This window comes from Poecilia formosa, unplaced genomic scaffold (assembly GCF_000485575.1).
Source record: "Poecilia formosa unplaced genomic scaffold, Poecilia_formosa-5.1.2 Scaffold61, whole genome shotgun sequence".
Classification (NCBI taxonomy): Eukaryota; Metazoa; Chordata; class Actinopteri; order Cyprinodontiformes; family Poeciliidae; genus Poecilia; species Poecilia formosa.
The window spans coordinates 2647333-2668665 of record NW_006800000.1 but is presented as its reverse complement, the minus strand read 5'-3'; the positions used below and the strand labels follow the sequence as shown (position 1 = coordinate 2668665).

The window sequence follows — 21333 nt, the reverse complement described above, 5'->3', positions numbered from 1 at the left end:
AAAAAAAAATCATACATTTGATGCTGCAAAAACATTTATGTTCTAGATAATGAAATAAGATTTCTGGTATTTGTAGTGTCATCATCCATGTTGGAAAAATGTCCTTCCATAAACTCACTAAAGACCAAGAAACCTTTCCAAGCAAAGTCTGCTGACAGCCACATCCATATTATAAAGTATTTAGATTCTTTGCACCACCACAATCAATTTAGACAGCAAGTTTTACATCTTGCAGCAGAACTTTGAAACAAAATGTTTTGTGTGGTTAAGAAAAACAACTGATGGATGGAAGTCAGTTGTAATTTCCAGTGAACAATGTAGGTAAATTGTATAATTCAATAATATTTTATTATTTTTAAATTATTAAATTGAAATTCATTTTAAATTCTCAATTCTTAAATAGGCCACATATGCTCACAATTAGACTCCAAAGTTAGGACAAAGTCCCTGCAAAAAAACCTCTGGATTACATCAGCCCCAAAGCCATATATAGAGGATGAGTATTTAACATTTTTGAAGGCTTTCTTGAAGTTCTTCCTCCTTCGCGACATGTGGAACTTCTCATCCTTTATTTCGGACATGTTCCTGTGACCAGTCCTCAAATAATTTGAATACAATCAATCAATGGATGGAGATAGGCCTGAATATAGACCAAACATCAGGGTTGTGAAAAAGTCTTTTTTTTTTTTTTGGTCACAGTTGTATGTCCTTTTCTGACATCTTTTTCAAATCAAATTTTACACTTCATATTTCTGTTAGTTTTTGATTGACTAATCTAGGTAATTTCCATTGATATGAAGACAGAGAAGATTCATTCCACAAAAATTCAAGTAATTTATACATCTGTCAAAAATAAATATCCTAGAAGTCGCAGGAAAAGAACAAAACAAAGCAGATTCAATTGTACTTTATTCAAACCAAGAATTTCACTTTCTTGTCAGATAGGTATTAAATTTAAGGAAACCAACATGAAAAATCTTAGACAAAGAATACAAGCAAATCAGTTAAAAATAACATGAACATACAGAGGACACTTCAAGAATCAAGGTTTGAGTTGTTGTTTAGATGCGAGTCCATATTATGTATATTGGTATTCAGAATTAAGGATTCCCTCAGTAACTCAGAATATGCATAAAAGTAAAACCAGATTTGGACATGGCAACAGATCAAATGACTTCCTGATCATTTTCTGATTAAATTTCAAATATTTACGGTTTGGATAGCAAAGAGTTAAAACCTTCTTTTCAAGGACTGAGGATTCAGTCGGTGTGATGAGCAGACGAAATAAAAATAAAAAATAAAAAAAAAAACAAATCCATATGAATCCCGGACCAATAAGCTCCAATGTTTAACAAACCAACACAACTAAAACTAAATTTGCAGACTCTGCTGGTGCCCAGTGTGAGGTAAAGACCAATACTTCATATGGACTCCTGCAGAGATGAAGCAGCTGGAGGGATCAGAGGTCATGACCCTAGGAAGAAGGTTCCTCAGAGGGAGCAGACTTCTTATTGTCATCAGGCTTCATGGCTGGGAACAGCAAAACCTCCTGTAAAAGGTTAAATGTTATATTTAGATTGCACATGAACTAGAACACATTTCGCCTGATGATGCTCGGGAGTCATTTCTGAGTGAAACCACAGCCTGGAAAGTTATTTATGCAAACATATTAGCAACAAACTATTTTAAACCACCTGAAACTGAATAATAATAATAATAATAATAATAATAAATTCCAATATCTCCATGATTTTCTCTATTAGAATAATTTCAACCCAAAACGTCTACAGTTTAATCCTTACAAAACAGAAAGAAATAAACTTAAGTTCTTAGTTTTAAATTTATTAGAATAAATCAATTAATAATGTATGACCACTGGGGAAAAAAAAAGATCAGATAAAAAGTCATTTAGTTGTAGATCTCCAGTATCATGCAGCTGGTTTATGTTTTTCCTGAGTATGCCACACACACTGGCAATCTTTGTTTAACATAATGCATAACTTTTTAATAAATTGTCCTAAAAAAATAATACATTACCCGCCTATTTTTACCCATCTCAAGTTAAATAAAGTTTGAAGAAGGGAAACTGACTATGTTGAAGTTTGTTTCTGTTTGGAGATGAAGATCAGAACCAATCAGAATATCTCTTTGTATTGATGGATCACACCTGACTTAGCTAAAATTAATTTGAGTGTAGAGGACATCCAACTCATCAAACCGGCTCATACTGTGTTGACATATTGTTTTCACATCAGTTCACATGCTTCTTTCCTCAAATGTACTTTCAAAAGCCAAAGAGCAACCCTCAAGTAAAATTGAGTTCACACATTTACAATGTTGAATGCTCCCTTAACCAGCTCCACCCATTTTACATGAAATGCTTACATATCCAGAGCAAAAGGACCTGGATTGACTTGCACAGCTAAAAAAAACCCTGTTTTGTAGTTCAACCAATGACACACTGTATCATCACAGACACATTACATTACAGCATTTACTATAATGTTTTCATTAATTGATTTCATCAAAATGATGAAATACCTCAAAAAACGAGGATAAAAAAAACCTAATCATAACTGTAATAAAATTCACACAAACTTACACACTTTCAACAATATTGTGATTTTATGAATAGAGAAACAGTCACCATTAGCAGTACTCTACTTGTGTTGTTAGCAGTACACCATATATTTTGTATCTGTCTCAATACATCAAATCTGGTTTCAAATTGTGGTGAGAATTTCCAGTTGATTAAATCTGCATTATTCAAAACACAAAACAAGTTTGCCCAGTTATGGCTGTGTTAGTGTTTTTGAGCAATGTTACCTTGATGTTGTTTGAGTCGGTGAGGAACATGGTGAGACGGTCGATGCCCATCCCCCAGCCAGCGGTCGGAGGCAGACCGTATTCCAGTGCTGTGCAGAAGGTCTCGTCAATGAACATGGCTTCATCGTCACCCTCAGCTTTTGCCTAAAAAGAGTCACGTTACAGAATCAGTATGGATCAAAAGTACAGAATGGAAATCGTTCCATAGCAAAACAATGGGCTAATGTATAATTGCAAAACAGACGATCCACACAGACCTTGGCTTGCTGCTCAAACAGCTCCCTCTGTATGACTGGATCGTTCAACTCCGTGTAGGCGTTGCAAATTTCCTTTTTCATGACAAAAAGCTCAAAACGCTCAGTTAGACCTTTTTCTGATCTGTGCCTGAAACGGAGAAGAGTGTCACAGTGAGAGCCTCAGCACTGCAATTCAACAGTAGAATGAATAGCTTGATGCTTCTTACCATTTCGCCAAGGGGCTCATGATTTGAGGGTGATCACAGATGAAAGTTGGACTGATGCACGTGACCTCAAGAAAATCTCCAACCAACTGCAGAACAAGGAACAAAACCCAATAGTAACATAATGAGGAACACCCTAGAAGGGTTTAATAAAGTTTAATCACAGCGCACCTTGTCAAGGAGGCGGGCAGTGGTCCTGGGTGGAGGACACTCAACACCTTTCTGGGCACACAGATCGTCGAAGAATTTGCGGGTCTCTGAAAAACAAATGATGACTCTTTATCAGAAACTGAGTCATCTAAATGATAGAGCAGCTTTGGATAATATTATTCTCCTGAGGCAGCTGTTTGTACATCTTCATACCGTCGGAGTCGTAGCTGTCCGTTGGAGGGAATTTAACTCCCATGATCTTCTCCAGGTCGTGTGTCATGCTCACTCTTTTAAATGGAGGAGTGAAGTCAATCTCATAGGCCTGGCCCTCTGGACCATCAGGATGGTAAGTCACCTTGTATCCTCCGGTGATGTGCTTCACCATTCCTGAAATAAGTATAGAATCATTGGGACGGGGACAGATGTTTTACAGCATGTCTGTGTCTGAGATGATATACGAGATCTATGTCACAATGACAAGCGAGTATTAAAAGGGCCAGCAAGACCTGGTAGCGAACCAGTCATCTGATTCAGTTGTGAGGAACCAGAGAAATATTGAAAATGATGCCCTTGAGAACCAGCATTAGACAACAATTTTAAGCGTCAAAAGTTTGTATTTCATGTCTTGTTGCACTGTCCTCATAAACTCCGTCACAAAATGTGTAGATAATTCTACCTATTAAATCGCAGTCAGGTTGGTCAGTATGGCACCGATTATAGTAGGTGTTGTCAATTGACTCAACTGCATAAAGTTTAAAAGATTAGGAAAATTATGGATTTATAAAAACAGCTCACATTTTATAAAACAACAAAAGAAATCCTCTCTAAGCAATGGAAAAAAAAAAACATCTATCCGAGTTAGCATCATTTCTGACAGCAAGAACACTTTATATTCTAATTGTTCTTACTACCAAAGTAAGAACAGTTTTTGTTGAAATCTGTTAGTTTATTTAGTCACGTCTAGAATCCTAACCTGTTCTGCAATGCAAAGTTCAACTGTTGGTGAAAAAGAAGGGAAAAACCTAGTGTTTCTAAATAAAAGCTCTGAAGAAACAATTTCGTCAAAAAGGCTTTGCAAGTCACCTGAAAGCAGTCTCTCTGTGATTTCCATCAAGTCATGGTAATCAGCATATGCCATGTAGAATTCACAGGTGGTGAACTCTGGATTATGAGTGAGGTCGATTCCTTCGTTCCTGAACTGACGACCGATCTCATACACCCTGTCCAGGCCACCAACCACCAGCATCTGTGAAGAAAACATGAAGTTCTGAGTACAGAATGCACAAAAAGCTCCACTGCTCAAAAGCAAGAATGGAAGCTTTTGATTTTTCGTTTTCCCCAAACCTCCTGAAAGTGGTTGTTGTGAAAGTCACTACTTGAAAGAGAATTCTGAGTTTTCACAGCATTTTACCTTGTGGTACAGCTCAGGGGCAATCCTCATGAAGAGGTTCATGTCCAGCTCATTGTGGTAGGTAACGAAAGGACGGGCCACTGCTCCTCCAGGAATAATGTTCATCATTGGTGTCTCAATCTGAAACATTAGGATAAGGACAGTAGGTTAACACTGCTGCCTGAAATGTAGGAAGTGACAAAGAAGAGTGCACACAAATGTTTTTTTTTGTTTGTTTTTCTTTAAATCCAGCTAAGCTTTGGACTGTGATATGTGGTTTAGCAGGTTAGCTATGTGGCACGATCAACTTCTAAAACCCAAAACACAACTAACCTCCAGGAAGCCCATCTGGTCGAGGAAGCTTCGCAGATATGTGATGATTTTGGCTCGAGTTAAGAACTTCTGCCGCACATAGTCGTTGAGAATCAGATCCAAGTAGCGCTGGCGGAATCGAGTTTCCTTTACGAGAAATAAAAATCACACACCCCACAAACTTGATTAGTCTCTGGCGATAGAGGAAAGTCAAGTACCATCGTGTTTTCTGGGACACTAAACAATGATGAGCTTCAGCGCTTTTTTGGTTGTCACAGCTAGTTTTGACAAGAAGAAATGTCAGATCTTATGGCATTTTATTGATACCGCTGCAAAGTGAAGAGACTGTGGAGAGTGTTGGGAGTTAAATAGAAAACCAGAAAGAAACATGTAAAATATTGGTATCTTTCAAACTTGAGAAGTGAGAAAAAAGTTGTTTCCATCACAACTCAGGTTCTGTTTCCAGGCAGTTATAAATACTAAACTACTGCAAACAAATTTAATTACATATACAATAACACTATGGTAGGATGGTAGAAATTTTCCCGTCATACATGTGTTGCAAAGATGGAGGCACAAGTTTCATACAATGTTCAGGACCAGTATGTTGTGAATCACCTTGTCTTTGAGGCCAAAGTGGAGGTGGGGCAACATGTGCAAACATGGTGACAGCAGGGTAATCTCAATGGGAATGATGCTCAGCTCCCCCTTCTTGGTCTTTCCAGGATTTCCACGGACACCAATGATGTCGCCACGGCGCAGCTTGTTGTTGACGGCCACAAACGCTTCTTCAGACTTGTAGTTCCTGCCAGAATAACCCAAAAAGTCAAAGAAGTGAGGTTAATGTTGTCAAACAAATCCACAACCTCACTCAATGAAAGCTCCAGATGGCATACCTTGAGTTTGCCATGACCTGCAGCTTGACTCCTTCACTACGCAGGTCGTAGAAGATCAGCTTGGCGCCAGAAGCTCTCTTGGCGTGAACTCGGCCTGCCAAATATTTAAGTTTAACACAGGGTATGAGGCTGGTTTACTTCGGAAAGGGTAAGTTCATAAAGTTTTCCTGGTACCTGACACAGCGAGAACAACATCGCTCAGTTGGTCCCCAGGCTGCAGGTGGTTGTATTTCTGAATGAAGTCTGTAAGCGACAAGTCTACATGGTATTTGTGTGGGTACGGGTCCTCAGCTGTGCCCTTCAACTCCTGGATGGCCTGGGTGCGGATCTTGAAGTATTGCTGTTACACAAGTATGTTATTAGCCAGCCTGAAGCATGATCTGTAGGAAAGTTGTGACCCACTTCCTGCACATTGCTTGCAAATCTCTGCTGCAGGCTTTAAACATCATTATGTTGAGCTAATGACAAGATGAATAGCATTTGGTTACATATTTGAATTGTCTGGTTTGTCTGCAGGACGTTCCATTTCTTCCATTTCTTCCTATTTGGAAGATTTTAAAAATTTAGTATAAAAATTATTGCTTCAATAAAAGCCTTAAATATCCACCCTGAGTTTCAAATATTTCCTATTTAGAAAAAAAGTAATCAAAATAGTTTATAAGATGATCTCTATCTGTAAAGAAAATACTCTCAATGCAGTGGTGTGTATCATCAAAGGCTCTTTGTTCTTTTTTTAAACATGTAAAATGTTAAATAAAGAATGGGCGAGTATATTTGAATATATTTTCTATAACACAAGTTAGCTTAGATTCTTTCAGTTTCTTTTTGAGTTGGGCTTGCTAAGGCACACCCATGTTATCACTTCTGGCACACAGGAGAGAAATATGCTCTCACAATGAAAGTCATGAAAACAACCACCCCAAGCTTAAGTGTGGGTCAGGGATTTCATAAAAAAATGCGATTTACAAATATATTCATAGAGATTGGTTGTCCAAAAACTGTCTTAGCAAACTTGTTTTTTTTTGTTTTGTTTTTTTATGAAATGAAGTTATCTTCATCTTTAAACACAGTGCCTGGAGGACAGATTAGTGCATATATTTGTCTAAACTCGCATCATTTCACTTAGTTTCTTTCAGTTTCAATTTCAGAAGTGCACACCCAGTTTAAGAATTTTTTGACTAATGTTGAAATGGATAAACATGCTTGCAAAAGGAAACATACTAAGTGTATATTTAATGGTGATTTGTGACCATCTTACATTGGGATCGAGTGTCTCATCATCCAGGGCACTGGCATTTTGTGCACTGGCATTATTAGAGTCAGCTTGTTCTCCCAAATCCTTTGCTTTTGATTCTTTCTCAGCTGCTTTCTTCTCAGCTTTCATTCGTCTCTTCAACTCACTGAAAGAACAAAAACACAATAAATGAACTAGACTTTCTAAAAAGATTTTCAGCCTTTAAAAAACACACACACAAAAAAAAACAAAAAAAACATGTTCACCAACATAACATCAACAATACGATGTCCCCTTGCTTTTTACTGTAGTGTGGTGTCGACTATTAAAGGAGAGCAAGAAGAATAATTACAAGGGAGAACATATCTAGTTTGATGACAAAAGGTTGGTTGTTTCTCACACAGTAACGGAAAAGCCACCAACCTTTTGTCACCTCTCCATCGTATTCCGTGAAACTGAGCCGGGGCTGCAGCTGAACACGGGGATGCATATTTTAACCACTGTCCTCTGACAGCAAAGGCTTGACACAGCTGCTGCCTGGCAGCCCTGACCAGACACAGCATGCTGAGCTACCACAGTCAGCAGACAGACCTGAGAAAACATATACATGCAAAGACAGATGGGAGCATCAACAGCGGTACTTGCTCACCAGAAAGGGAAAAACTAATTGCAAAACTAAATTCTACAACTCAAAGACCTCAGGGTAACAACAACAATAATAATAATGGTAATAGCAACAACAATAAATAATAATAACAATAATATGGAATAAATAATTTAACATTTTATTATAGATACAAGATCCTTAAAACGGATTTGGCGTAGTTTTATAGGTTGTCTCCACGTTTTATACAAACAAGTTAGCGACATATACTATTATAATTCTAATTTTTACGGGAGAAAGTAGAATCCGGCAACATGTTGAAGTCCGGAAATAAATCTTGTAGTTTTTTCTGTTCGCTAAACTACCGACCGAGACTTGTTTACGTCACCGTAGAGGACTACAGCTACCAGAAGGAGCAGCAAACTTAAATATGGGATGTGTAGGTCTTGTAGCGTGCCTCCATATGGGACCTTCATTTAGATGTCACAAGATTTTGTATAGCAAGATTAAAGCGCGTCTTGTTAACAAAAGAGCAACAACCTTGCAGAAAAAACTAAAGATTAGGAAGCACCTAAAGCTTAAAAAGCTTGGTAGTAAGGAGACATGCTCACTTTTTGCTGAGTTTCTCTTCCCCCACCGCTGTCACGTCAGCCATGTTCTTGATGCTGCGCGCAGAAAGAGCGAGCTGGTCTGAGAGTGCGCCCTACGCGTGCGCAGTAGATAAAGGAAAGCTTGATGGTGCGTTTAAGGGAATATCGGAAACTAGCATATTGAAAGTAAACGAACGATATTAACCCATAGTAAATTAGTAAAAATGATAAACAATATAAAAATGATTTTATATTGTTTCATATAAAATAATTTTTAAACCGAACCTTATGTTGAAATATGTTTTCATAAAAAATCTACTGTATGATGCCCTGCTAACATAGCTGACAGTTTAACAAAGATGTTTCAACATTTAAGTATTTCATTGCATCACACTGAACATATAAACACATCTTCAAACATAAACCATAAACATAACACAAATCTTTAAAAAAAACTTTAAAAGATTCCTGTTTTCTCAAATTTGAGTACTTTTTTTATAATTAGTATACAAAATAACTCTAAAAAGTAGCAAAACAATATGTTTATTAGTATTGCAGATTTTATACCACAATATTATCACAGTTAAATCAGGTGACACATGTAAGTGAAAGTGCAAGTACATTTGAGAACATATGTGATGAGAATTGGAAAGTAAAAACCTAATAACCAGAATTAACATTCAGTTTAAATTTAACTTTCGCTTTTTCTTAAAGTAAAAAAAAGATAATAATAATAAAGTGGGGATCACCACAAAAACCAGCAATCATCTCTAAATAGGTGGGTCAAGTAAAGTCTGCCAAAGACTTCAAAGAACAGTTAGTCATTTTACAACCGTTCCAAAATTATGAACACCACTTATTTTCTTTTTTTTTTTTAAAAAAAACCCTCAAAAGAAATTAATCTCACACTACAAAAAAATTAAATTAATTTAAAAAAAAAAAAAAATGTTTTTTTAATTAAAAAAGCTCAGCTGAGCAAAATTCAGCTGAGCTGCACTTGCTGCTCAGCTGACTTTTCTTCAAAACAATTTCCTCAAAATAAATGTAGCTAACGTATACTTTTTTTTTCAAAAGTGATTCTGAGCTCTAATTTTGGAATGTAATGCTAAGTAAAAGTATACAATAGAATGAAAGAGAAAACTCTCTTCTCTATTTGTAAAACAAGACACATTTTATGAGCACATTTATGACCATCTCAAACATCAAAAATGTTCAAATGTCATACCGAAAGTACTGATGAAAGGCACACTCACACAATAAGAAACGCTGCCAAAATGAGATTGCTTTGCTGTTGCATCAGGTAGCACCTCCACAACTTTTTGTTTCTCTTTCCAAATCCCCTGAGGTCTTTAGCATGGTATGAATAATACATTGAAATACTTCAAATGTTTAAATACGTATTTAGTTTCATCTTAAAGAAATCTGAAAATAAGTAATGAGTGGGTTTTTGTTATTATAGAAACCCAGATCAACACTGTTCCTCAGACCACAAAATCATGATCAAGTTTAAAGTGGGACTATCTTGATCTTGTTGGGGGGAGGGTTAGACCGCCTTTGGCTATGCCACGCATTTATTGTGGCATTGTTTCATTAAACTTCCTGAAATGCTACAAGATCTATTTCCATTTATTTTTCACCAAGATCAAAGTTTGAGCCAGCACAACCCAAAGATTCTCAAAGGGGTTAAGGTCCAGACTTGGTGGTGGTTAATCAAGTAAGAAAAAGATGCCTCATGCTCCCTGAACCCTCACTCTTTCAAAATCTGAGCCCAACGAATCTTGGAATCGTCCCATGTCAGAATATGCCCGTGTCGTCAGGAAGAAAAACTCCATTAGTAGAATAACTTGACCACACAGTATCTTGTCTGCTTATGTCAGTCTTGTACAGCAAGTAATTTGATTTATAAATGACCAATATTGAGAAATCGTCTTTGCTATAAATACAATTGCAACATAAAAATCTACTCTGACTGAGGGAATGTCCACAATACACCTCCTGATTTCAAAGTTTGACAGAGTGCAAGGTCAAATATGAAATGATAGAGTAATGAAGCAATGAGTCAGTAACAAACTGTGTGACATCCAAGTCCACTGTACTCCACTTGTAATCTGGTTACTTGGTATTCATTAATCCTAATGAGACAACGCCAGCATTTTCCTTTTCACACAAATGGTGTGTTTGTTATGGGGTGGTATAGACACCTTCGTAGGACTATAACGTATCATACACTACCACCTACTGGTCAACTGATGCAAGTGGGAAAAATATCTCCAAACCGAGGAAGTTGCCAATAATCAAGAGATGCAGGGGGTCTCTACAGCTTTTTGCCAATATGTTATAGTTGCAGTTAAACAAATATTGGAAACATCAGTCAATCAAGGTCTAATTTTACCATTAACTTTTGAAAATATTGATATGATACTGTGTTGCTGCAGTACAAAATATTTAATTGTTATTAAACTGTAGCTTAGATTTTATATGCAAAACTAGTTAGACTTGAAGTCACTCCTGTTTTTCCTTTGGCTGGTATTTTCTTCTGTTGTTTATATGCAAATAAAATAAGATCAAATTGACCCAGAACTAAATATTGAAATTATTCTTATTCTTATTAAGGGCATATTCGCAGGACAACTTCCACAAAATGTCATTCAGTATTACTGACAAAATAAAACACCACTAATGATTAAAGTATATTAGTTTAATTAAAGATCGCAGTAAGTTTACAAAATCGCAGGGAAATAAAAGTAACAAAAACAAACTCCAAATATAAACAGATTTTCCCCTAATGAATGATGATTGGCAGTTGCTCTGATGGTTAAAAACTAAATTTTCCAAGCTGTTTACTAGAAGAATGGTTTAATCGGGCTTACAGAATTTGCAAAGAAGTACCAAAATAAAATTTCAGAACTACATAATTATTTTTATTTATTTATTGGTCTGCGTTTCCTTTATAACAACTTTGATAAGTCCAGATTTGGATTTTTACCAACAGGAAAAAGTGAGGCACTAATCAGACGGTCTCAAAGAAACCACCGTTCCAGTAAACAGCAAGACCAACTAACTAACACATATTCATATAGACCCCATAAGCAAGATGGTAATCCACAAAGCAAACAACTTGTCACTTTTTCTCTACTGAAAACAAGCATAAAAAAACCCCCTCAAAACTTTGATCACTGTTGAGAGAAGAAATAACATTGTGCTTCAATCATACCATAAGGACATTTAAAAAAAAAAAAGCAACATAAATAATAGAATTTCTACTTTAGCTTGTCATCTGTGGTTTAAACACAGAGGGCTATACTTGGAAAAAAAAGACATATTTTAAACAGATATAAAATTAATGTACATCAGCTGCATAGCAGTTTTGGAGAAAATGTGTTTGCATTTATGTTAGCTATCATAAGTGCAACGTTTTACTTTAGTACAAACGGGACAGATGCATATGAGAAGCGCCAGTAGAGTTAACGACAAATTTACGACAACTACAAAACCTGTCAAACATTCTAAGCACACTTTAGGTGTTATGGCTTAAAATTATAGTTGAGTATTTAAAAGTCTCTCTAAAAGGCAACAGCAACAATTCAACCCGGTGGCCACAGCTATCTCTCCTCAGGCTGGGTGTGCAATTTGTGCAGTGTTTTCAGAATATATACCTGTGAATATGCTATGCTATGATAGATTAACTTTGACTTAGTTTGTCAATATTAAATTAAATGTAAGAATAAAACTTCAAATGCAAAGAACAGATAAAAATGAGAACTTTTACACACACACACACACACAAAAAATCTCCCTCTTTTCCATAACTTAGCAAAGATTGTAGTAAAAGTCAGACATACACTGATGAGAAAACTGTCATTTCAGAAGACTATGTGCAGTTAAAACATTCTGGACATAAGGAAGTTTTTTTTTTCTTTTTTTTCCATCCACAATTCACAAAATGAGCAGTACATTCATATTGAATACTGAAATTTCTTGGTCTGGTAAAAACTGTTTGGTCAGAAAACCCCGGGGGGATACGTGTTATATGTACATTGAGATGTATATACAGGAGCAACTGTGCACACTAAGCTCTACGGTCATCATTCATAGTACATAAAGCTTTTCATTCTCCCTAAAAAAAACACAAAAAACAAAAAGGCACCACCACCAGCAGCACAAGATGGTTCACCCTTAATATTCCATCTGAGATTTTCCCAAGCTTAGTAACAGCTGCAGAAACAACAGTATGAACTTCAGCCGCTGTGGAGAATTTGGAAAAGTTACAGTGGGTATAAATATCCTCATCTGTGGACAGAAAAAAAACATCCATCTCCGCTTAATAAAAACCTCTAAACAGAGAGCAACATAGATTAAGAGCAAGTCAGTAAACATTGGCTTTACTGAGCTGGTTATAGCAATTTTTTGAGCTCCAACCGGATTCGACAACCAAGTGCAGCAAAGCGACATTCACTTTAGTCACAGCAGAATGAGGCCACTTCCTCCTCGGCAGCAGGCTGGTCCCAGTGCAGGACTCTCCCAGGTGGTGCAGGAATGAGCAGATTGGGGTGGGAGGGGGGAATAACATTCATCAATACAGCTAGAAGGAAAAAATAATCATGACTGAAGAGCAATTCTACGAACCACCAATGCGCAAAAATAAATTAAGATATATTTCTCTGTTAAGATGAATACCTACTACAGTGATAGAAAAGTTAATAGATCTTTGTTATATAATTATCTCTCTAAAAACAAAAGCAACAGAAAATCATAAATATGGAACATTGGAAATATTAGTTTTTCTATTTCACAAGTTGAAGAAAGCTAGGAAGCTCTCCTCTCCCAAGTCATGTTTCCTTCTAGAGAAAGGTCCCTTTAAAAAAAATAAAAAATTAAAAAAATCACACACCCAAATTGATCACACTACACACAGCCGCACACCATCGCTCCGCAAATCACACTGGTAATGTTTCCATCAACTCCATCCTAAGACAACAGCTGTTTGGGATTTTAAAGTGAATACTAAGTGTAACGGTCTTAATGCATTAGTTTCAACATGTACACTGAACACAAGAAAAAACAAAGGAAGGATAATTACAATTATGAGAGACCCACCTTTTGTTTGTGCATGCACTTACATAAAACTACAGACTGCAAACTGTTTTGTCTTTATTAGAAAAAAAAAAAAAAAGAAAAACAAAAACTGTAAGGTGTGGGATAAGGACAAAATGCATTTTTTGGAATGTCAGGAGGTAAAATGCTAAACAGAGGATTAGTGAAAAGAAAGACGACAATAAAAACCTTAATGAGCCATAAAACTGGCACTTTTATCAGGATGTACACAAAAGTCACACTTTGGTGTTGAAGTCACTGACAAAACAACACGAGGTCCGTAAAGCTCCAACATGCACAATTTCAGAATTTTAATACAACGATCTGTGTGAGATGTTCAGCTGTAGCTGTAGCTGTGTTCTCCTCCTAAGCATTCACTAAAGTCAACATTTCTACAAAACTGGCTCATTTCTAGCTGGTTTATGAATACTACTCCAGTTCAGACACTGACATTGAAAAAACCCCCACCTTCCAACCATTAAACGGAAAGTAATGATGCACTAAGTTAATGCTCTACTCTAGATGTATATTCTGATAATATATAACTGAAAATTAAAAATAAAAAACTATCTGAATAAAATTTATTTGTTCAATTTATTTTAATGTAATTTCAAAAATTAATATATTAAGATTTCTGGTAATTTGATGCACAGCTGTATGATTAAAAAAAGTATATTTTACTACAAACTTACTGGCTGTGACACATCTAAAACCAATTAAAGGATTTTTTTTTTTTTGCTCATTTGTTTTTCCTCACAAATGCTGCCTTGTTTTTTAACCTAGGGAATGAAGACACAATATGTGGACATAAAAAAAAAATAAATAAATAAAAAAAAATCACCTAATGAGACTGCAGGACTCTTTGTAAAAGGAGTGATTAGAGAGCAACATCATCAATGATTTTTAACATAGGTTGTAACCTGGATTTGTCACATAAACCAGAACATTTCAACAGACTGCAGTGTTGGTGTATCTGCATCCTGGTTCACATGCCGATAGAGATAATATGTTAAAATAAATAAAGCGTCTAATATTTACAAATATATCTCTTAGTTTAACCATCTTCACTGTTTTGACAAATCTTTTGCATGAACCCAGTGAAATACATAATACATAATTTAGGTAGACTTATTAACAAATATATCTATGTAGCACCTAAAAAGCTTATTTATTGCATTATAAATAAAATCAAAATCTCCTTTTGTGGCATTTCAGATATCTAGATTGAATGTATTGCTATCAACAGGTTCAAGCCCACTGCTTCAAACTGCAAAATAATAACCAAATTACATTAAACCTCTTATGTTCATTTCTACAGTTCTTGAACTTCATATTTCTTTGCTTTCTCTCCTGCTCTCTATAGACCTTTTTTTTTTTTATTTTGCAAACTATCTGCCCAGTAGCTACCAGAACGGCCAAACATGCCACACAACGTCTAAGCCTATATGCCATACCAAACTACCAAACAGTCCGTCTTTCATGCAATATAATGACAAGAATAATAGAAAAAAAAAACATTAAGGGAAATATATTCACAGAAACGTCTAACTCTTTAGGAGACATTTTAGAAGACACAGAAAAAAAACAAAAACTGGAGGATGCTATAGATAACGTCACATTCTACCTATTTACATTTAAAAACAAGTTCTCCGATTATCAGGCCTGACAAGTTGACAGTCTTTTCAGAGTAGAAAGCGAAAGAAAAAGATTTGAGTTCCACTTCTCTTTTTGGACTCTTCAGGAGTTGGTCACTATTTACACGAGTTTCAGTAAAAGTGAGTTAGCCAGTTTCCGAGAGACATGAAAAGATGTTAACTTGGTCGCCGCCAACCCATTCCCCATTCCTGTTGCTACATCTTGGGTTTATGTATCTGCATGTGAAGAAACGATCCGGTTCGTCTTCGGAGTCGCTGTTATTTACATTGGTCGTTAATATTTTTGTCTGAAGAGACCAGCTGAGCAAAGGCCCGCAGCAGCCTGAAGGCGTCCTCCGCGGTGCAGGAGCGGACCTGCATGCAGCAAACACGCATTAACACTTGGACCTTTTCTTCCGTGTTTAACAATTTTCCAGGTTTCTTCGGCAAAAAAAAACAAAACAAAACTCACGAGCTTCTGTGACATTTAGAACGAACGCGTGAGGTTGCCGCCTGACTCGTGCAGGCTGACGAGCAGGTCATTGATCTTCTCCATGTTCTGAGAGACCTCCATGCTGCCCTGTGCGGTGGTCCCAGACTGGGACAGAGACTGGCTGAGCAGGGACTGGATGTGAGCCTCGCTCTCCTGCTGGTTCTGACCCGACTGGCTGATTGCTATGATCTGATCTGAAACTGTGTTTCCAGGGCTGTTCATCAGCTGGCCACATCCTGCAAGAAGGGGACAGAAAAATCAAAAACAGAATAAGCATATATTATAATTAAATGGAAAAATAAATACTGTTATTATAACCATCTGCCAAACAGAGATGACAAATACCCTAGAAAAATGTATTTCTCTCATAAAAACATAACAATCCCTTTTCACAAAGATTACATCCTATGCTTTGTTTAACAGCCTAATTAATTTGAAGTGATGTTACTTTGTACAACTATTGATTAAAAACACCTCTTAGTTCTTGATTTTTCACTACATTTAGTTTTGTTACAACCAAAAACGTCAGAGTGGAAAAAAAAGGATAGATGATTTTTACATTTGTCTTCACAAATAAAATTGCAAAAAGAGTGCATTTGTATTCAGAATGTCCCTTGAAATTACAATTTGAAGAACCATCTTTCATTGAATTTTCAGCTATCTGGGCCTTTTGGACCAGACAGCTGTCTAGAGAATAACATTTCTCCTCTTGGCAAAAGATTTGAGGGAATGCATCTGTGGCAGAATGCTTCAAAACTTGCCACAGATTATCCGTTAGATTATTTGTGTTGGTCTATCATATAAAATCCCAATAAAAAAACAAACAAAAAAAAACATTGAAGTTTGTGATTTTAACCTTACAAAATTAAAAAGAAAATCAAACGCTGCGGATATTTTAGGAAGCCACTGTAAATGTATTTTAGGACAACATATCACACTGGAAAAATATGCATTGCCACAAAAAAAAAGTAAATGTGAAGAGTTAATCTAGCGCAATGAGCCAAAACATGAGGACTGTGGTTTGTTATCTTCCCTCCGTTTACTTAAAAACATGAAGACGAGCTTGCCGGCACTTGTTGTTCTCTATTAACTCATCGGTTTTAACAGGAGTTCACCTTGTTTCTAACGTCCTTACCATTCTGCATCCCGAAGATGAAAAGGCCCGGCTGCTGAGGCTGGCTGGGTTGACTGATGCTCCCGCTCACAGCGTGCTGGAACAAGCTTCCTGGCTGCTGGACAGGAGAGGAGGTGGAGGTCGGAAGGTTGGCCACGCCGTTCTGGGAGGCAAACATGGCTGACTGAGTGAGCTCGGGCACAGCCAGCCCCCCCTGCATGGGAGGCATGTTGGATGGAGGGATGAAGAGACTCACTGGCTGCTCGTGCTGGTTGTTGGGGGTGCTGCCTAACTGCATTGGCTGCTGCTCCTGAAACATGACTTGCTGTGGTGAATTGGTGGGATTCCCCAAGGCCATGGGCTCAGGCTGGTTCTGCTGATTTACACCCACCATGCTGGCCTGGGAAAACAGCTGAGACGGACTTTGGGACTCCTGGGAAACCAGACTGCTGGTGGTGAGAGGAGGCATTTGGCCTGGACTGGTAAAAATGAGGTTAGGGGCCTGCGGTTGTGTGGACAGGTTGTTGTTACAGAACATTAGGCCTGCTTGCTGCTGTTGCTGCTGGCCTGGAGAGAGTGTGTTTGGAGAGGAATGGGGGGAGATGCTCTGAAACATGGCTGGCTGCTGGGGCGGCTGTGTGAGCGGCGGAGGCTGAGGAGACTGCTGCTGCTCCATGGGGCTTCTCTGCTGCATGGGCGACATCTGGGCCTGGGTCTGAAATACTGACTGCGGTTCAGGAGAGGAGGATTGTAGAGCATTAAGGAAGGCCAGCTGTTGCTGTTGCTGCTGCTGCTGCTGCTGTTGCTGCTGCTGCTGCTGAGAACCACCAGTCGTAAGCTGGGTGGACAGGGGTGTTTGGGGAAGGAAAAGCCCAGTGGGGGATTGCTGTTGCTCCTGAGACTGCAGCACTGTCATGGTGCTCTGGAACAGCGCGGCCTGGACTTGCTCCTGAGAGGCTTTCTGATACATTGACGCCTGTGGATCTTGAGTCTCGGCCAGAGGACTGGGATTGTGGAACATGGTTGGTGAGGGATGGGTGGGGGTCTGCTGGAGGAAGCCGGTCTGCATGGAACAAAGGTCGTTGGCCTGCTGAAAAAGGGCAGCTTGCTGCTGCTGCTGCTGCTGAGTCTGCTGCTGCTGCTGCTGTTGATCCGGCGGGTAAAGCGATGTCTGGTTGGTCACCACTCCTGGTGAGGAACCTTGAAGGTCTGCGTTCTTGGCCTGGGCAGCATCCTGAAACATGCCACACTGCATCTGGATCTGAGACTGGAAGAGCTGCTGCTGCAAGTTCTCCAAAACCTGCTGCTGTTGCTGCTGCTGTTGGATTTGCTGCTGCTGCTGCTGAATCTGTTGGGTTTGGATCTGTTGCTGGTGCTGGATGTGCTGTTGCTGCTGTTGAATTTGTTGCTGCTGTTGAATTTGTTGCTGCTGTTGTTGCTGAATCTGCTGATTTTGGATCTGTTGCTGGTGTTGGATTTGTTGCTGCTGCTGTTTGGTTATCGAGTTGTCAGCCTGAATTGGTAAGTTGCAGTATCCCTTAGCTTTAAGTTGTCTCACGGCTTCCTCCAGCTGAGCCACTTCGTCTGCAGGGAAGAGCTGCAGCTGCGGCTGCGGCGGCGGGGGCGCCGGTTCAACACACAGCCTGCCCACTCCTCCAGAAGCGCTGCCGGACCTCTCCCGCATCAGACCATCTCTGGACTCTAAGAGGAACTGCTGGGAGCCTTGTGGGAGAAGAGACTCTGCAGGCAAAGGGAATGAGCTGCTAGGAGCAATGTCCTGCTTTTGGATGGTGCTTAATGGATCGACGTTGGTAAAAGCAGCAGCCTGGGTTTCATCTGGATCGCCTGCGGGCTGAGGTAAGCTATTGCTGAAAACTAAGCTTTTATTTAGATGCGCTGTTGCTACATCCTGGGTCGGCTGGGGTGCGCGAATGTCACCGTTCTGGCGAAGAAAGAGACACAAAGCGACAAAAGCACGAGTTAGGGGTTTTATGTCATGAGTTATTAGAAATGCGGAATCTAATTTCTAAAACATAAAATACAAAAATAAGCTGTTCAGTGCAGTAAAAGTACAAAGCAAACGAAACCAAGGCACCACAAACGTGAATCCAACAGAGCATATGTTAACTTCAACATATAAAAGCAGTTCAGTAATTCACCTTAAATACTCCGGGTGCCTGAAGGTTGTTTGTCACTTCCATTGGGGTGACATCTTCTCTCTTCACTAAAGGCAACATTGAAGGCATCAAGGCACCATCTACTGCTGTAGGAGTAACAGGATGGGTGCCAAATGTTAATTCAGATGCTCTTTGTAATCAAGATAAAGAAAAAGAGACAATTAAAACCCTCTTCAAGATGAGGGTTTTAATTGTATTGAACTTAGTCATCTATTAAAAAAATATCTCCCTGACAGGTATAAAGGAACAATGATAAGGTTATAATTTTAATAAAAAGGACTACTAACCTTTGAGCTGCTCATCATAAGAACAGGTCTTCACTGGCGAGGGCATCTCTTTCTTTACAGCAATTTCATTTTGTACTGCAAGATTGTCTAAAATAAAACAAGATAATAGACACCATGACAGCAGCTAATTAGAACATGATTCACAGAGATTTGATGTTTATATTAGAAACTTATTAGTCAAATATTTCACTGCGTTACAAAAAGGCACCTTGATATTAGTAAAACACTAGATAAATGTCAGTGCTATATAGGGATTTGCCTTTCAGAAAGGAGAGGAGCGTTACACCTATTGAAAATCATTACTACCACTAAACTGTAGGTGGCAGCGTTGTCTAATATTAGGAAACACCATATTAAGAATCAACACTTTATTAATCCCAGAAGGGGATAATATGCTGTTAGTTACTCAGTCTAGTGAAATAAAAAAAAATATATATATCAAAGTATAAATAAATGAATAAAACAGAAAAAACATTATCAGTAATAATTAGAATGCATAGTTGAAGAAGTTAATGAAAGATCAAATTCAAATTCAAATAGTAAAATTGTACAATTATTAAAATTGTACAGAAATGGTATTAGTGTAATACTAATACACTAATACTGCAGAAGCTGTTAGAGTTACAAAAGAGTTTAAAGTTAAATGGCCACAGGCCTGAAAATAAACTCAAGACACATTATTTAATATTAGTTGTTAACAATGTACGTTTTACCTTGGGGGCGGAGCTTAATAATCTACAGTGTCACTTGTTTCTTTATCTGAACAAACCTGGATCTGGAGTGTAGGTGAATGGCTGAACATCATGGGACCTGCCAGCGTTTGTCACCACGTAGATCCCCACACAAACAGGAGAGGAGATGGCCAGGTTCTGATATGGGGGAACCTTCACAATCAGGTGATTCTGGGGTGTTAAAGATATAAAATTAAAAATGAGTCAATTGAGTCTCAAAGCACAGCAAGTCACAGAAAGTACAGTAAACTTAATCTGTACAAGAAATGAATCTGAAAGTAGCTTCAAGCCAAAACAGTCAGCCAATGAGAAGCAAAAAAGAAACAAAATTATCCTTTCTCTATTCTGCGGCTGCATTCTTGAAATGTATCTTGAGCTTTGTTTGCTTGCTCTGTATTCAGTTACAAAGGCACTTCAAACGCACAGCTTTGTAGTTTCAAAATGTGCGTAAGTGCAAAAAGGAGAAATGTTACAGATTTGTCAGTTCCTGCATTACTGATCCTTTCGTTTTCAGGGGCAAAGGTTTAATCCTGGTTAAGACACACTCAGCAGAGAGTCTGAGACTGAGAGTAATTAGGTCAGAACACAATGCAACTACTGACACCTTTGAACCAAAAGCCATTTAAGATGATTATATCTGAAAGGCCCAAACACGTTGGAGCTGAAGCTTGTCTATCCAATCTTTTCACTTGCAATTACCTTTAATTGTTCAGAAAAATGACAGAACAAAAAGAAGAACTTTTCACCTGGTGGAACAGCTCCATGTCAATTTCTGCCTCTGACTTCCACGACTTCTCATCTGGAACAGAGATAATTTGTTTTCACTGAGTGCTACGTATCAAAACTGAATTAAGCCTGACAAAAAAAAAACAAAACAAAAAAACACAAGTCTAAGAAGTTGTTTTCTTTTTCTCACCTGAAATATTTTCTTGAAATATGACTTTAGTGTCTTTCAGAAAGTTTTTGCCAATGATAAAAACTTCCTCTCCGCCCCTTACTGAACCGGTATGCAGTGACTTCTTCAGTATCTCTGGCAGCCCTGCAGGCTGGGCTGTAAACAGGGAGAATGCAGACAACACTGATGAGATTAATTGATTTTTTTTGTTTTGTTTTTCTAATAAAACCCTCTCACCTCCAACACGGCAAAAAGAAGACTGTGGGGGAGGGTTTGCCAATAAATCTTATTTGTCTAAGCCGATTTTCGCCTCTTCAAAAGGGAGATCTGTGTCATTTCTGATTACTTATTGCCAGATTTTTATTTGGAAAAGAAGCAGAAATATGTAACCCCAGGTTCTGTGCTAGTTGCAAACTATTAAGCCTTAACTTCAACAACAAGGGGAT

At 38.1% G+C, this 21333-nt stretch overlaps 2 protein-coding genes across 9 annotated transcripts in view; both read right to left on the bottom strand.

Annotated features, from left to right (window-relative positions):
- Nucleotides 1–891: 891 nt before the first annotated feature.
- On the bottom strand, nucleotides 892–8586 carry kars1 (lysyl-tRNA synthetase 1). 2 transcript variants are annotated; one of them, XM_007554139.2, is made up of 15 exons: nucleotides 8484–8580; nucleotides 7692–7859; nucleotides 7293–7434; nucleotides 6209–6374; nucleotides 6035–6128; nucleotides 5757–5943; nucleotides 5160–5285; nucleotides 4848–4967; nucleotides 4520–4682; nucleotides 3650–3823; nucleotides 3458–3543; nucleotides 3290–3375; nucleotides 3084–3210; nucleotides 2827–2970; nucleotides 892–1549 (listed from the first exon to the last, which is right to left on the bottom strand). In XM_007554139.2, exons 2-15 carry the CDS (start codon nucleotides 7829–7831, stop codon nucleotides 1475–1477), a joined length of 1830 nt encoding a protein of 609 aa, XP_007554201.1. In that variant the 5' UTR covers nucleotides 7832–7859; nucleotides 8484–8580; the 3' UTR covers nucleotides 892–1474. The 2 variants fall into 2 exon arrangements, with proteins under 2 accessions (XP_007554201.1, XP_007554202.1); XM_007554140.2 differs by lacking the exon at nucleotides 7692–7859 and having other exon boundaries at nucleotides 8484–8586.
- Nucleotides 8587–11145: 2559 nt separating this feature from the next.
- The window catches only part of nfat5b (nuclear factor of activated T cells 5b), a 37700-nt gene continuing 27512 nt past the window's right edge, over nucleotides 11146–21333 (bottom strand). For 6 of the 7 annotated variants that reach the window (XM_007554135.2, XM_007554137.2, XM_016672486.1 and 3 more), the window contains 7 exons: nucleotides 20909–21043; nucleotides 20739–20791; nucleotides 20031–20163; nucleotides 19262–19348; nucleotides 18957–19060; nucleotides 16819–18739; nucleotides 11146–15919 (listed from right to left, as the gene is read on the bottom strand). In XM_007554135.2, the coding sequence (XP_007554197.1) occupies nucleotides 15678–15919; nucleotides 16819–18739; nucleotides 18957–19060; nucleotides 19262–19348; nucleotides 20031–20163; nucleotides 20739–20791; nucleotides 20909–21043 (2675 nt within the window). In that variant the 3' untranslated portion in view covers nucleotides 11146–15677. The remainder of the gene's footprint in view (nucleotides 15920–16818; nucleotides 18740–18956; nucleotides 19061–19261; nucleotides 19349–20030; nucleotides 20164–20738; nucleotides 20792–20908; nucleotides 21044–21333) is intronic. The other variant, XM_007554136.2, reaches the window with a different exon arrangement.

Coding starts and splice junctions, on each gene's coding strand:
- kars1 (XM_007554139.2), bottom strand. CDS start 7,831: ATGCTGTGTCTGGTCAGGGCTGCCAGGCAGCAGCTGTGTCAAGCCTTT. Junction 4,968..5,159: donor ACCAGATGGGCTTCCTGGAG/GTTAGTTGTGTT, acceptor CTAATGTTTCAG/ATTGAGACACCAATGATGAA. Junction 3,544..3,649: donor GGACAGCTACGACTCCGACG/GTATGAAGATGT, acceptor TTTGTTTTTCAG/AGACCCGCAAATTCTTCGAC.